This window comes from Sinohyriopsis cumingii, chromosome 1 (assembly GCF_028554795.1).
Source record: "Sinohyriopsis cumingii isolate HCF-2022 chromosome 1, ASM2855479v2, whole genome shotgun sequence".
NCBI classification, from domain to species: domain Eukaryota; kingdom Metazoa; phylum Mollusca; class Bivalvia; order Unionida; family Unionidae; genus Sinohyriopsis; species Sinohyriopsis cumingii.
Genome location: NC_142961.1, coordinates 124,635,353 through 124,651,779, shown reverse-complemented (window position 1 = coordinate 124,651,779; position 16,427 = coordinate 124,635,353). Strand labels below are relative to the sequence as shown.

General features: G+C 34.7%; 1 protein-coding gene across 1 annotated transcript in view; it reads right to left on the bottom strand.

Moving 5' to 3' along the window:
• Positions 1 to 1,648: 1,648 nt before the first annotated feature.
• Positions 1,649 to 16,427, bottom strand: part of LOC149807809 (uncharacterized) — a 243,214-nt gene continuing 228,435 nt past the window's right edge. The window contains exons 34-37 of the mRNA XM_089960550.1: positions 13,460 to 13,586; positions 12,810 to 12,881; positions 6,432 to 6,561; positions 1,649 to 1,844 (exon numbers count right to left, since the gene is read on the bottom strand). Of these exons, the coding sequence (XP_089816676.1) occupies positions 1,649 to 1,844; positions 6,432 to 6,561; positions 12,810 to 12,881; positions 13,460 to 13,586 (525 nt within the window). The remainder of the gene's footprint in view (positions 1,845 to 6,431; positions 6,562 to 12,809; positions 12,882 to 13,459; positions 13,587 to 16,427) is intronic.

The window sequence follows — 16,427 nt, the reverse complement described above, 5'->3', positions numbered from 1 at the left end:
TGTAATGGGGTACTATATCTGGCATTGGGTGCATTGAGTGACCAATGGAATATCCATGAAATTTGCCTTGTGGTATGAAGTAGGCAAACTGTATAAAGACCTTCCATCATTTGGCTTAAATGGTAAGATCAACTGTGGTAGTGACCTGTTTGTGGTCTGAGATGTATGGCAGAGTATAGTTTTGATAGAACAGCGCCTTTTTATCTTTCATGACATTGTGCCATTATTTGTGTTGAGACAGGTTAGTGGATGTTTTATCAACAGAACCAGTCCATACAGCTCAAATGAAGACCTTCCATCTTTCAGCTAATTGGTAAGAGTGATTGTGGTAGTAACATGTTGCAATCTAAGATTAAAGGCAGAATCCAGTTTTGATAGAACAGATTAATTCAATCTTTTATGACATGTGCCGTTATTTCTGTTGAGACGGGTTAGGGGATATTTAATCCACAGAACTTGTCCATACTGCTGTGTGAGATAATATTTGAATGGCTTGCCTTTACCTTGGTCTGGCTTACAATGTACAACTGACCATGGTGGTGAGATATGGTAACTTCCAAATGGTTGCCAAGTAAAGGTTCACCAAAGAAAGAAAGAAAAATTGGAGATTTATAGGTGGAGTATACTTCCCTTCAGGGGACCCAAGTGGTTGAGTGATCCAAAGCTCTCAGTTATGGATCACTGTCATCTCACAGCTGTCTGCGTGGATTCGAGTCTCAGATTCGGCCAATGTGGGTATGTGAGAAAGCTTGCCAGTAGCTTCTCATGGGTCGGTGCTTCTTTCCAGGGTCTCCCGGGTTCTTCCTCCTCCAATTATACTGGCCACCATGTATAGCCTATTCTGTGCTGAAAAACGGCATTAAACCCTATGACAACAACAACAACAACAACAACTACTACTACTACTTCCCTTCCAAGAGAACACGCCTCCAACTTGTTTTTAACTTCCAAAATACTTGCATGCGGATTGCAAGGCCTTTCTGTCTGTAGAGGGCATGCTATTTGGCACGTGCAGAATTAGTGACTTAAGTACTCATGGGATTTGATGCCAATTCAAGCACTGAGGGGAGATCACTCATCAAACTGCCACCTAGGTAGACAGACAACTTTTAGATTTTTATTTAAAAAGTTCAAGCCTGGAATTGTGAGGTAGTATTATTTTTCTAAGATATTATGAGTGGGTAATGTATTTGAAGAAGAAAAATGTTCCTAAATTGGAATACCAAATAAAAGCTACATTGATCAACAGCCTTGGAAAGGGTAGGCACAGGATAATTTTGGATTGCCAGAAAAAAATGAAATCCTGTAAGCACACAGATAAAATCTAGATAGAATTTAGAACCACTGATAAAAGTCTCAGGAAACTATAGAAGAAATATTCCACACAGATATTTAAGCCAACAGCTCAGTTTTGCTGTATCAAGTATGGTATTCAAAGTTATCCCACTTCAAGACTAGTACACTGCTCAATTAATAATTAGTAGTGGCCTGAATATCTAGGGAAAAACTGATGACAAGAACTATTGTGCAGATACAGGTTTATTGAAAGCATTTCACAGCTTTTTTTCTTGTATTTTAAAAAACATGTATGTATCTGAACAAGAAGAAGTATAAATAAATAAATAAATAAATAAATAAATAAAGCACACTAAATTATTACCTCTCTCACTTGTGTTTCATAAATACTGACCAGGCAGTTTGGATCCTTGGGTTGGTTGGGAAGAATGAAGGATAGTACATCAACTTCCCCTCCACAAGGCAGTTGGGTCTTTAGTGTCTTGCACTTTATTAGAATCAGGTACAGGTGTGTGGGCATAGGCACCTCATCTTGGTTATCTGCAAACCTGTCATTGATCAAGAAAGAAAATGAAGGTATCTCTGCAAATGATTCTAACATACTTGTGTGTGTGTGTGTATGTGCTTGTGGTTTAATGTTTGTCTATTTGTCTGTCTTTCTGTGTTGTATCTCTTACTGGTGTTTATTCAGCATCAATCAAATTTTCAAATGTTTGCAAATGCATATAATTATTAGTGCTAAAGAATGAGGCCACAGCAACTCAGTTGTTCATAGTATGTTTAATTACACTGAATTCTGCATGATATAAAGAATAAAATGCATACATGTGACAGAAAAGAGAGGCCAGCATGGAACAGACCAGGAGATTTGCAAAACTTGGACAGGAGTTTTGACGTGAAAAAATGCAGGATTTTCAATGACCTGATTTTTAGCATGCAAATGGACAAAAAGTAAAACTATTAAACAGGTTTCCATTTTTATAATAATGCAAATGCAAATCAGGCCTTTCACAGTAACCTGCTACCATCCATACTCTCCTTATATGTACCACAAGCATTTTTAGCAATTCTTAAGAGATCATAATGCTGGATTATATAGGTGGCAGTCCTCATCATTGTTGATCTTCACACTAAGAAGATAATGTACTGTCGCCACTGAATTTCAGTTTCCTCTAGAGTCTGCCTGAATTTTCCTCACAACGGAATTGTTATTCACTTTAATGTTGCAACGGTAATACAACTTTACTGACTCCATCAAGAAGTTTAAATTGTTTTCTGCATGTTGGTAGATTCAGACTGCTGAATGTCTGCAAGAACAGCTTAGTGTTGTTATTGTCTGGGTTTAAATTCAGACTGTTGAATGGCTACAAGAACAGCTCATTATTGTTATTGTCTGAGTTAAAATTAAGATGTTTTTGTTTGGGAGTCAAAATGTAATCCTGAATTTTATCTTCCCGTGCAGTTCTCTCACTCAGCATTATTTTCATGAACCTCTCAGACAGTTTCACTTCTGCAATACAAAATAACAACATTAGAATTTTGTTTAAATTTACTTGTCATGGATATCCAGTAGGTAAATTAAAATACTGCATCATAATGTGACTTTGTTAATTTTTTAATAACTTTATTTTCTTTGCTGCAGTTAAGATTTGAAAAAAGATTACACATCCATGCCTTCTTTTTGTTAGAACAACTTATTTCCCATTTTCAAAAAAAAACAACCCCCAAAACATATGGTTATTGAGCTCGTATGCTGGAGTTGATGCAATTTGTCTAAGGGAGATTTCTGTCCTTGAAATATTACAGAATCTGTTGCAGTGGTTTAAATCCATAAATTACACTGCTATCAATATAATTCTTTTAGAATTTTACTGAAACAGATTTTAAATAACACTACTGGAGTGAATTGTTTTAAGTAACCATCACTGTTTTTAATTTCCAATTAGCACTGCATACCTATAATGTTCTTTCACTTTTCAGCCATCAATAGCTGACATTGATCATAGAAGACTACCTATCTAACTGGATTAGTATTTATTGCACTCTTCATGATTTTTTTCTTTCTGTCAGTAAGATTTTTCATATGAAGCAATAATGTGTACATTATCCCATCACACCCTTTGTTGTCATCATTATCTTCACTATCCAGAAAACAATTACCACCTACTAGTATTATAGATGAAGGCAATGACCTCATTCATCCCAGGTATTACATATTAATAACTGCAATGTATCCCTATTATTATTATTATGATTATTATTCAAATATAATTATAATTTCTAATTAACAATAAAATAGTTAAACTTTAGTAATACTTACATGAATATTTTATTCAATCCTGCAAAGATGAGTTCTGCTGATCCACTGTTAAATGTTGTAATTTCAAGGAATCTTGTGAATATCCTGTTTATATCCTTGTTGAAAACATGAACCAAGATTTTATTATCCCGTTATTCATTTGACTCATCAATTAGAATGGCAAAGTTTTCATTGTGGCACATGTCTGAGACTATCTCATCCCAATGAGGATACAAAGCTTTGGTCACAATGTGAGTGTTAGTGGTCCATTTGCATGAGAACTTCTGTATGATTTCCAAATCTGGATACATTATTTTGACTAGATCTAAAAAATATGTTCTGCTACCAGAAGTGGGAGGTTATGTTTTGGTTATAAAGTTGGCAAATAGTGTCTCAGCATGTATAACTTTATCACATTTGATGCAGATTTTGCGAACATGGATTTCAATGATTGCATACAATCACTTCTCATTATTTGACAACTTTAAGCACCACAGCAAAACATACCATGTGGAGTGAATCAAAGTAATGTTTATTATTTTATGCTGATGAAGCTCTTTAGTAGCCCACCATAATCAATTAACATTTTTAATCCTTTTAGAATTACTTCTGCTCAGAAGCAGTATGATTCACTTTGACAAACTTCAAACAATGAAGCCAGCTGACCCTGCTGACATGATCAATGAGTGAAATTAGCATTTAAATTGTCTTGCCCTATTTAAGCCAGTTCATGGTCATGTGATCACAGGCAGTATTACCGTACTACAAATATACTACACTGGAACCAAAATGTGAAAAAAAATGGAAATAATGTTAATTTCTCAATAATAATAATAATTTTATATGTGGGAGATTTCAGTGAGTGACAGGAGGGGCAGAAGATGCCTCTAACTTCAGGGCAACACTGGGTCATTGATGCATGTGCATGAAGCACTATATTGTGTCACTTTAAAAATACTTCCATGGTTTCAATTCAAAATTCCCAAGAAGACCTACAAAATTTAACTTCCATAACTCGACCATCTTTGTATAGTAAATTTTTTAAAAAATAACTGACACACATAAAAGAACCCAAAGTTAGCTTTCTAGGTCAGCTTGCTTTGTAAAAAAAATAACTTTTGTCTTTGATGCCCTGTGTCGATAAGTTCAAAGAATGAGTTTACTGCTTGCTGCCAGTTTTGTTTGTTCACAAATCAGGCTTCAATGTGCTTGGCATCTATAGTTATAATTAATACAAACGGGCATCGATATCTGCAGGTAAATAGTATACACAGCAATAACTTGCTTTAATTATGCTTTTGTAACCTGTGCTAGCGAAAACAGTGTCAAGTGAATGTGTTTTCAAATAATGATTTTTATTTGCAAGATAATGTCATATAGTTGACCTGGATATAATTTGGTCTTGATTATTTTGCAACTAACATTGTGGCATGTGTGATTGGCAGTTTTCCCCTCTCATTTATAAAATTATCTGCTTCTCTTCTGACCTTCAAGAATTCATCAAATGATTTTATTTTCTCAAATCTTCTGGGTGACACTGGGTCATTTATATCCGTGCACAAAGCACTATATTGTGTCACTTTAAAAATTGTTCCATTGTTTCAATTTATTTTCAAAATTCCCATGAATAGCAGTGAAAAGGAACCAAAGTTATCTTCTGTATCTTGGCCGTCTTTGTATAATCAAAAATATATATAAATATATATAAAAATTGGCACACTTAAAAGAACCAGAAAATCAGCTTTCAAGGTCGGCTTGCTTTGCAATAAAATAACCTTTCTCTTGTTATCCTTAACAAAAAATGGTTTCAAAGTATCCAAAGTTGGCTTTTGAAGTCAGCTTGCTTAGTAAAAAACATAACCCTTTTTTGCTTTGTAATAAAAATAACCTTTGTCTTTGATGTCCTGTCAGTAACTTCAAAGAATGAGTTTACTACTTGCTGCCAGTTTTGTTTATTCATCATCCAGGCTTCTATGTGCTTGGCATATGAAGTTATAATTAATACAAACAGGCATCGATATCTGCGAGTAAATAGTATACACTGCAATAACTTGCTTTAATTATACTTTTGTAACCCATGCTAGCAAAAACAGTGTCACTTGCACTCAAGTGAAAGTGTTTTCAAATAATGATTTTTATTTTATTTGCAAGATACTGTCATATAGCTGACCTGAATATAATTCAATCTTGGCTATTTCGCACCGAACACCATGTCATGCATGAATGACAGTTGTCTTCAAGATATTGGTTAATTATTTGTGTCTCATTTGCAATCTTGTTGGATCCAGTTTTCAGTTGGATAACATATTCAAACTTTTAAGCACAACAAAACACAATTTGTTTCTCAATTTTTGTGTCAATGAACAATGCGTCATGTGTTATCGGACATAAGTGATACACGATACAGTATGAAAGCCTATGCTACATATATGGAGTTCATGGATATATTTTATTCTTTAATGCTCATGATGAAAAAAAGGAATAAATGATAACAATACAAGATTAGTTCTTTCTTTTTACTGTCAAATGAGTGTTTTGTTAATCTATTTTATTGCAATGTGCGGGGGGGGGGGCACAAATTTGATTTTAAAAATTTTTGTTTCTCAAGTCTTGGGACATATGGCTTAGGTGAACAAAGTTTCACCAAAACTTCTGGGACAGGAAAAAAATAATTATTTTATTGTGTCCCAATATATATGGCAAATATTGTAATGTTACTGAAGGAGACACTGCCCTCTACAAGAAAACTGTGCCTAGTGGATTAGATCAACTTCTCAACTCTCCTCCTGTAAAATATTGTTGCACATAATCTTAATGATTTTTCTAAATATCATACCTGGTGTTGTTAGTAATTCCTTCCCACAGACCATCATGGTTATAATCATAAACAGGTCCCACAGTTACACTGATATTATCAAATGTCTTCACATAGTCAGCAGCTAATTCCCACATGTATCTCCAATTACCTGCAACAGTAACCAAACGATTCTATAACTTGAAAGCTGTATTTTCTAAAATATAGCCTGTATCGTATGACTACCATGTTACTTAGGTAAATAAACCCATATTGTTTTTTTGTCATATTAATCATGTATCAACATACCATGACATCACAAATAATACTATAAATACTCTTACTTAAGTACATAAACAAATATTTTTGTCATATTACACACATATAGGAACTGTCCTCATACAGTGTTGTTTGCCGGAATACAGTATATAACTACACACATGCCGCCTTAGATTATAAGTACAGATGCTGAAACATCTGCATGCCTATCATGAATCCAAGTGTCAACTTTTCAGAACTTATGCAGCATGTACAGAAAGTTTGGATGTTCATTAATAATCATGAACTTATAATTTTTTAAATAATTATATTTCATATTTCTTTGTGCCCATACACACCTGTACACCTATACATATCTGTACAGAGTCAATAACAATTAAGGTTCAATGAGAATGAATGGATTTATCCATTTCTCTAATTCCGGAACCTTGAATTCCTTCAATATATTTTGACAATAAATGCTCACTTAGCTGCCATCTGTCAGATGCAAGAGCACAGATCGAGAAATCTGGGTCAACAGGATGCTTTCTAGTCAAATTTCTTCCAATGCTATTGACTGCATATGTTATGTTTCAAGATGTTTCTATTTTTTACATTTGCATCCATATTTGATAGCACATAAGCACCTACTGAAAGGCTTATTTGCCAGGCAACTTCCTCTCAAAGTTGGTCAAATTCTGCTATGCATTTAAAAACAAAACAGTCCATATTAAATGGTTCCTTTTATATTTAGAAGCAGCACTCATTTTCAATGGCAGATGGGCTTCATTTTTACAAATTTGACAGGCTGTTATGCAAAGATGCTCTATGTCAAGCTTAGTCAAGTTCTGTACAGTATTTTGATAAATTATTTAAAGGATTTTATATTTACTGTAATGGTTGCACTCATTCAAGACACAATGGCATCATTTACATAAATATCAAAGCCTTTAATGCCAGAATACTGACTGTCAAATTTCATCAAATTCTGCTGAACAGTTTCTGAGAAAAACTTTAAAGTTTCTTCTTTAACTTTCAGTAACATTGGCTATATCTAATATTGACAGGCATCAGCTGTACCAAACTTAAAAGCTTTTATGCCTGGATGCTTTCTTTGAAATTGTGTAAAATTCTTTTGAGTTGTTTTTGAGAAGTGGTTTAAATATATTTTCTATTTTTAGTAATGGCAGCCATATTTAATCATAGACTGGCATGATGTGTATAAAATTGAAAGTCCTATTTTTGAGGATGCTTTCTGTACAGTTTGGTCAAATTCTGTTGAGGTGTTTTAATCAACTCAAGTTTTTAGCAAAATGTTGAAAGGCTTTTATATTCTTAGTATTGTTGGCAATAATTGATTGTAGATCAACATAACTGGTACAAGTTTAGAAATCATTTATACCAGGATGCTTTCTTTATAATTCAGTTAACTTTTCTTCAGAAGTTTTTGAGAAGTCATTGAAAGGTGTTTCCATTTTTAGCAACAGTGGCCTTATTTAATGTGGATTGGCATCCCTTAAACAAATTTGAAAGATTTTTATGCCAGGATACCTTCCATCAAATTCTGATCAGAGCCATTTTTGAGAAGTTCTGTAAATGTTTTTCTATTTAAGTAATGGCAGCCATACTGGATAACAGATCAACATCCACTAATCAAATCTTAAAGACCATGATTCTAAACTCTTACCCGTACATATGCAAACTGGTTTTAGAAAATGTTGTGTCTAGTAAATGTGAAACGCAATCCGTGGCAAAAGACCAAGCCATAAGGTCACTAATTGACTTGCATCAATGTCAGATATATGCTAGTAAAATGAACTGTTACAAAGGAGAGATCATTCTTTAAGCTTCAACCCCATCTCTCAGGAGGCAAAATACCATTCCCATTTGCAAAACTATGAATAAATTGCAGTCTACATAAACTGTTGTGTAAATTATTTTTATTTCACAAATAAACAATTGTTGTCTACTTTTAGAAATATGTAAGATGTTCCAGATATGAATCCACCGTTAGCTACATGGGAAATATAGAGAAAGATTTTAAAAAGACATCATATTCTATTCAAATTACATGATAGGTTTTATAAGAAAGTTTGTATTTTGAACACATAACTAGTATAGCCCTTAACACATAACTAGTATAGCCCTTATTTCATACTATTATTATGCTTATTTCATACTGTTTTTATAACCCTTATTTCATATTGTCTATTAATGGACTGCTCCAGTGGCCTAGTGGTTATAGTGTCTGCCTAATATGCGTGAGGTCATGGGTTTGAACCCCGCTGAGTCATGACAAAGCCTTTAAAATTGGTACTAACAGCTGCCTCACTAGGCACTCAGCATTAAGAGGTTACTGTTTGGTCTGGTCAGCCTGGTGTCAGGATAATGTGACTGGGTGGGACATCATGCTACATGTCTGCTGAATGATGCTCCAGTGCTAGACATCACTATAAGCTGCCACACTGCAGACATCATAGTGATATGACTAAAGTTTTGTAAAAGCTACTTTACAAATCCAGATCACACACACACACACACACACACTGTCTATTATCACCGTTATTTCATCCTGTCTATTATAACCCTTATTTCAGACTATTATAACCCTTATTTCATACTGTCTATTACAATGCTTATTTCATACTGTCATGAATTACAGGTATATCCAACCATTTTCCATAAAAAAGTAGCACAAAAATAGTGATTCTTTTCAAGTAGAATTTTTGAAAGGTTAAGCGTTACAAAACAATTTGGCTTTTACATTTGTATCTTTGTATTTTCTTTCTGTATCCCGTTCTTGTTAAAAAATCCTAACAATAATACCTCTTCAAATAAACTGTAGTCCTAATGTGTATATTGTAGACTCAAGATGACTGTATTTCATACCCCAAAAATGATTTTTAAAAACTATGATCGGTTATTAGCTGGAGCTCGCCCTTCTGATCCTCTGTTTCTCATGGACAATGGTCGCGCTTTAAGTAGAACTTTCTTTATCACTACCATTAAGAACGTTTTGTCCAGGTTAGGTTATGATTCACATCGTTATAATGGGCACTCCTTCCGCATAGGGGCGGCTACCAGTGCAGCTAGGGCTGGAATTCCAGACCATCTTATTCAAACCTTAGGTCGATGGTCCTCTAATACATATTGTAGATATATTCAGGTGCACCCAGACAGAATTAACTTTGCACAGCGACAGATGTCACAGCGTGTGCTTCACTAGTTGTGTCAATAAGTGCAATATTCATTTCTTTACTGTATCATCTATTAGTGGACATATGAATTCCAAACTGGCTATCTAATGCATATATCTAACATTTCTACGTTTATGCACAACAGGCGTATCATGCAATTCCAACCTTATTTCATGCATTTTCAATCATTATTATCCATATATATACTTACGTTTACTTTAAATTGGGGGCCTTCGTTACAGTCACACTGTTCCATAGCCACAGCGCTCCCTTCACTTTGTTTGGGCCATTGCCAAGTTTCAGGCATTCATAACTTTGCTTTTGAACCCCCAATTTGTGTCAGTACTTAAATGTACTCAACTATTATGCCCATATATACTTCATACTCGCTTCCTAAGGTGCATGTATGGAGTATCGGCTGATGTTTGTTATCATGGCATCCTCAGGATCAGACTTGTCGAGTTTCGGTTATCAGTGTCCCTATATACCAAGTATCAGCCACTTGCGGCTCCACATACAGGTGTCGGACACACTTCACAACCCTACAAACTCCCACAAGTCTCTCTTCCTGAGTAATTCCTATAGAACAAACAATTCAGAGCTAGGCTGGTGCAGTGTGCTGTGACAGGACTTGCCCCCGTTATGCCAAAGATTATTTTATATGTATAATAAAGTGTATATTGAACCTGGGTATTGTGTGTTATTTAAATGATTTTTAAAAACTATGATGTAGTTATTTATTGTTATGATTTTGATACATATATAGGCTAGTACAGGCAGTTTCAATGAGTTTAACATCTATACCAGATCTATCTGGGATGTAATACGGCAGGCATTCCATGTAGAGTTCAGACCACAAGTTCATTTTCTGTAGATAGAAAAAGTTGTAAATAGTATCTGTGAACAGAAGATGCATGGCAGACAAAGGACCATGTCATAAGCTCACTTGTCCTTACAGTCAGGTAAACTACAAAAATCATGTTCTCCACCATTTTTCACTTACAGACAGTCTAACTCAATGCTTTGTTGTTCTTGAAATTCATTCTGTAAATTGAGAAAAAAATGTACTATGCACCAGTCTATTAAACTGGTGCTAAAAATACATTTCTTTCTAGCAGAGTCTACATGGAAAATTGCTGTTACAATTTTTATCCTTCTTCTGAATTTTGTAATAATCTGGTCACTAAAAATTCAAAATGTGGCATGGCTGGCATCTCAGTATAAGTATGCAACGGTAATGAAAACCATGGTTATGATGCAAAAGTCAGCCATAAAAAGATACAAAAAATACTTTTCTGACATGGACTGTAATGTTTCAGCTATAATGATTGTTGAACCTGTAACAGTTCAACTTTTGCAGCAGAATTTCACGATCAACAAGATCAAAGGCTTTCTTGATGTAAAGGAAAACATTCCCTGTCATATGTCCATTATCCATTTCCTTCAGCCAATGATCAATTAATTAGGTAAGTTCTGTTTGGCATGAGTGGTACTTTCTAAATCCTGATTGCGCTTTATGAAATAGAGTATGTTTCAAAAAATGTATAGATCTGAATGGCTACATGCTTTTCAAATAATTTTGACAATACAGGTAGAATTGATATTGGTCTGCCATTCCCTGGACCTTCCTTTCTCTTTTCTTAAAGATAGGTGTAACATTTGCACATTTCAGTGTTTCTGGAACATTACCACTCATTATACTCAAGTTAATGATATGTGTTAGTGACTTTGTTATTAATGGTGCAGCAATTTTAAGAATATATGGACCAATCCCATCCAATCCATAGGATTTATTAATATTCACCTTAATTAGGATATCAAAAACATCAGCTTTACTAACATTAGCTATTGAAAAATAATTATCATCAGGAATTTTAGCTCTTAAAAATAATAGAAGAGTATCAAGTTCAACTGAGCTGGTGGTCTGGTTCTGAATACTGTTACTGGAGATGCTTATGAAGAAACTATTGAACATTTTCACAATGTCTTGTAAAGATGTTGCTATATCATCATTTTGCTTAAGTCTAGGTGGAAGACAACTTTTCCTAGTTGGGTTCAGCTCTTTTAGATGCTTCCACCATGTCTTGGTCCTTTTACTTTCATCAATAGCCTGTTTATAGTTGTTCTCTTTTGCCTTATCTATCAGGTGCTTAGCTTTATTCCTCCACTTTCTGCCAAATATGTTCTATGAAAGCAAGTTTGGTGCAGCTTGAAATACAAAATAAGGTAAACAATATTTTGCATCAAAGTTCACTATCATAATCTAGGAAAGGTATGTATATGAATTATGTTGCCACATGGATAAGTTATTCTTTGATGTATAATTGCAAATCTTTTTATAACTACCTAAAATACTTTTAGGGTGAATTCACTATGTATTTGTGGGATACAAATTTCCATGGGATTTTAAAGTTGCTGCAAAGGTCCTATGAACTAATAGTCTCCTGTGTAAGTAATATGAATTTTGCAACACCTGATTTTGAAGCAATAGATCTTCTTAAGCAACAAATTAAATTTTGAAGAAGCAATAGGACTTTTTATGCAACACCTGATTTGTATGTGAAAGTAAAAGGACTTCTTCTGCAACATCTGATTTTCTGTGGAATCAACAGGATTTCTTCAGCAACAAATGCATTTTTGTGGAAACAACATAGCTTTTTTCAACACCTGTGGAAGCAATACAACTTCTTCAGAAACAAATGAATTTTTGTCAAAACAATAAGACTTCTGTAACACCCAAATTTCTGTTGAAGCAATAGGATCTCTTCTCCAGCAGCCAAATTCCTGTGGAAGCTAGAGGACTTCTTCCTAAACACTCAAATGTCTGTAGATGCAATATGACATTTTCCTCATCACCCATATTTTTTTGGGAAGCAATGTCATTTTGTACAGAATCGTGAAAATTGATAACGAAAACTTAATTAGAGTATTTAAGAAACTTTTTTGTATGTGATGTTCAACTCACCATTAATAAATCCATCATACATTGGGACTGTCTCACTTGATAAAAATGTCTGTGATCCAAGATTCAGAAATGCTGTAACAAAAAGAACTTGGATAAACCAGCATCATACAAAATTTGCATCGACAAGTGATTTCAAAGTAAATTAATATCATTATTAATCAACTTAGTTTATATAAATCTTTCATGTCACTCAATTCTTTGTTTTGAACATGAATTTTCAAAATGATTGGTTTTTGAGCAATCCTGAACACTTTATCATGATATTGAACAATCTGAGGGGATAAATGACAAAACTACATGTATGTGATTCCTGTGTAGCATATACATCCAATGCATACTTGAAGGACTACTAATTACTTAAAGGTAATGTAAAAAAAAATTAAAATGCAAAAAAGCCCCATAATATGATAGAATTTTGTGGCTAAATATTACCAAAAATAAAGAAAAAGAAAAAGTAAACACTAGATGCATTTTCAATGAACACAAATGCACAGCCATTGTGCTTGCAAACCAACCCAAATGCAGATCTTATATGGACAGATGTATGCAACAATCCATTCAGGAGTGGATGGACAATGGTAACACTATGTGCCCTGACCACATTCATGGTGGGACATACAAACAAACACAGGAAAATTAGCAACACTTACCTGGATTAAACACAGGGTATGCGGTTATATTCTCTCTATAAAGGGAACAATTGGCAGATGTCAAGTTATCTACTCTTGGATCTTTCACTATACAAGGCGATCCAACATTTTCTGTTTGGTTCTTCAGCTGAATTAAATATTAAAAACATTAAACATGTACCGGTATTAAACATTAATTAAAAGTTTCTAAACATAAACAAAATATTTAATAACTACATCATTGTTTTTGTTTTTGAGGAAAAAATAGTTATTTCCTTAAGATAAATCTATTAAGACTTTAGTTTTGATTGTCTTTATCTTCTTTTTCTTAAAAATGTTAGCTGTTACTTTCGATGAAAGCAATTAAAAGTGAAATCGAGGCAGGCCTAAGATGACCCACCTGGATGATTTTGACTTGCAGTTCAAATGTGATAACAAGAAGCCACTATATGGGATGTAAAATAATGTCAACAAGGATGATCCTCTCTGATTCGATTGATACTGGTCAATTTTTTTTTCCTTTCATGAGGAGTCATATAAAGGTTTCTTACACTTTATGTTGGAAAACTGATATCGATGGTATAAAACTGCAAGGTCATTGTGCTCAAAAAACGACCCTTTCTTAAATTTGGTCTATATGGCCAAGTTTCATTTTAATGAATAAGTAATGTACAAACCTAAAGTAAGGATTATGGTTATATTTGATGGCGTATTGACAGAACTTGTGCTGCAAACAATAGATTTGTCATTTAGTTTAGAGGGCTATGAAATCAAGTAACAGATAAGCTATACGTATGTCAAATATTGGAATCTTTAATCCATTTCTAACTGAAACTGAATTTTTTGACAGGCAGTTGACACACAATATACAATGCACAAAGCATGATGACTGCTGGGCAACCATAAGCTGAAACTCTAAATTATCAAACTTTTACATCGATTGTAACAATTTATTCAGAGTAATTACAACAGTACAGACAGTTTCAGAAAAGGATCATTTCCGTGGAGGAAACAAGAATACCAGAACTTGAAACAAACCATTAATGACAGATGGCAATCAACAATCTTTGCACATGACAGTATGGTACATTAGGTTTGTTCTCTTTATTTCATTCAACCAAGCTCTTTTGCAGAGATGTGAGATTGCCATCATGGCTTGGTACAATGCTTCACTGATCTTTGTTACCAACAGAGGTGTGAGATTGCCATCAGGGCCAGGGCTTGGTACAATGCTTCATTGATCTTTGTTACCAACAGAGGTGTGAGATTGCCATCATGGCTTGGTACAATGCTTCATTGATCTTTGTTACCAACAGAGGTGTGAGATTGCCATCATGGCTTGGTACAATGCTTCATTGATCTTTGTTACCAACAGAGGTGTGAGATTGCCATCAGGGCCAGGGCTTGGTACAATGCTTCATTGATCTTTGTTACCAACAGAGGTGTGAGATTGCCATCATGGCTTGGTACAATGCTTCATTGATCTTTGTTACCAACAGAGGTGTGAGATTGCCATCAGGGCTTGGTACAATGCTTCATTAATCTTTGTTACCAACAGAGGTGTGAGATTGCCATCAGGGCCAGGGCTTGGTACAATGCTTCATTGATCTTTGTTACCAACAGAGGTGTGAGATTGCCATCAGGGCTTGGTACAATGCTTCATTAATCTTTGTTACCAACAGAGGTGTGAGATTGCCATCAGGGCCTGGTACAATGTTTCATTAATCTTTGTTACCAACAGAGGTGTGAGATTGCCATCAGGGCCAGGGCTTGGTACAATGCTTCATTGATCTTTGTTACCAACAGAGGTGTGAGATTGCCATCATGGCTTGGTACAATGCTTCATTGATCTTTGTTACCAACAGAGGTGTGAGATTGCCATCAGGGCTTGGTACAATGCTTCATTAATCTTTGTTGCCAACAGAGGTGTGAGACTGCCATCAGGGCTTGGTACAATGCTTCACTGATCCTTGTTACCAACAGAGGTGTGAAATTGCCATCAGGGCTTGGTACAATGCTTCATTGATCTTTGTTACCAACAGAGGTGTGAGATTGCCATCAGGGCTTGGTACAATGCTTCAATAATCTTTGTTACCAACAGAGGTGTGAGATTGCCATCAGGGCTTGGTACAATGCTTCATTGATCCTTGTTACCAACAGAGGTGTGAGATTGCCATCAGGGCTTGGTACAATGCTTCATTGATCTTTGTTACCAACAGAGGTGTGATTGCCATCAGGGCTTGGTACAATGCTTCATTAATCTTTGTTAGCAACAGAGGTGTGAGATTGCCATCAGGGCTTGGTACAATGCTTCATTGATCCTTGTTACCAACAGAGGTGTGAGATTGCCATGAGGGCTTGGTATAATGCTTCATTGATCTTTGTTACCAACAGAGGTACTTGATTAAAATTTGTAGAAACAAAACTTCAAAGGATATCACTGAAGATTAGTTTATAATCACTGAAACCAAAATTTTACAGGAACTTTAAAGGAGATCACTGAAAATTACTTTATAATCATTGAAACCGCAATTACACTGTAAACGTAAAAGGATATCACTGAAGATTAGCTTATAATCATTGAAACCAAAATTTTACAGGAACGTAAAAGGATATCACTGAAAATTACTTTATAATCATTGAAACCAAAATTGTACAGGAACTTAAAAGGATATCACTGAAAATTACTTTACAATCATTGAAACCAAAACTGCACAGTAACTTAAAATGATATCACTGAAAATTACTTTACAATCAGTCAGCAGAGCAAGTCTCAATCAACCAACAAAACTATTCAGGTTTACACGATACATGTCATCATTACAATGACACATTGCATCATCTCATCAACCATTCAAGTCACTGTTCCAAATATTTTAGGAAAGCCTTGTTCTAGCATTACAAGGGAAACTCTTCTCTCTTTTTAACCAGACCCATTTTACTAGATCTTATAGCATGAATGAATAATTTCTAAATAAACAAGATTATG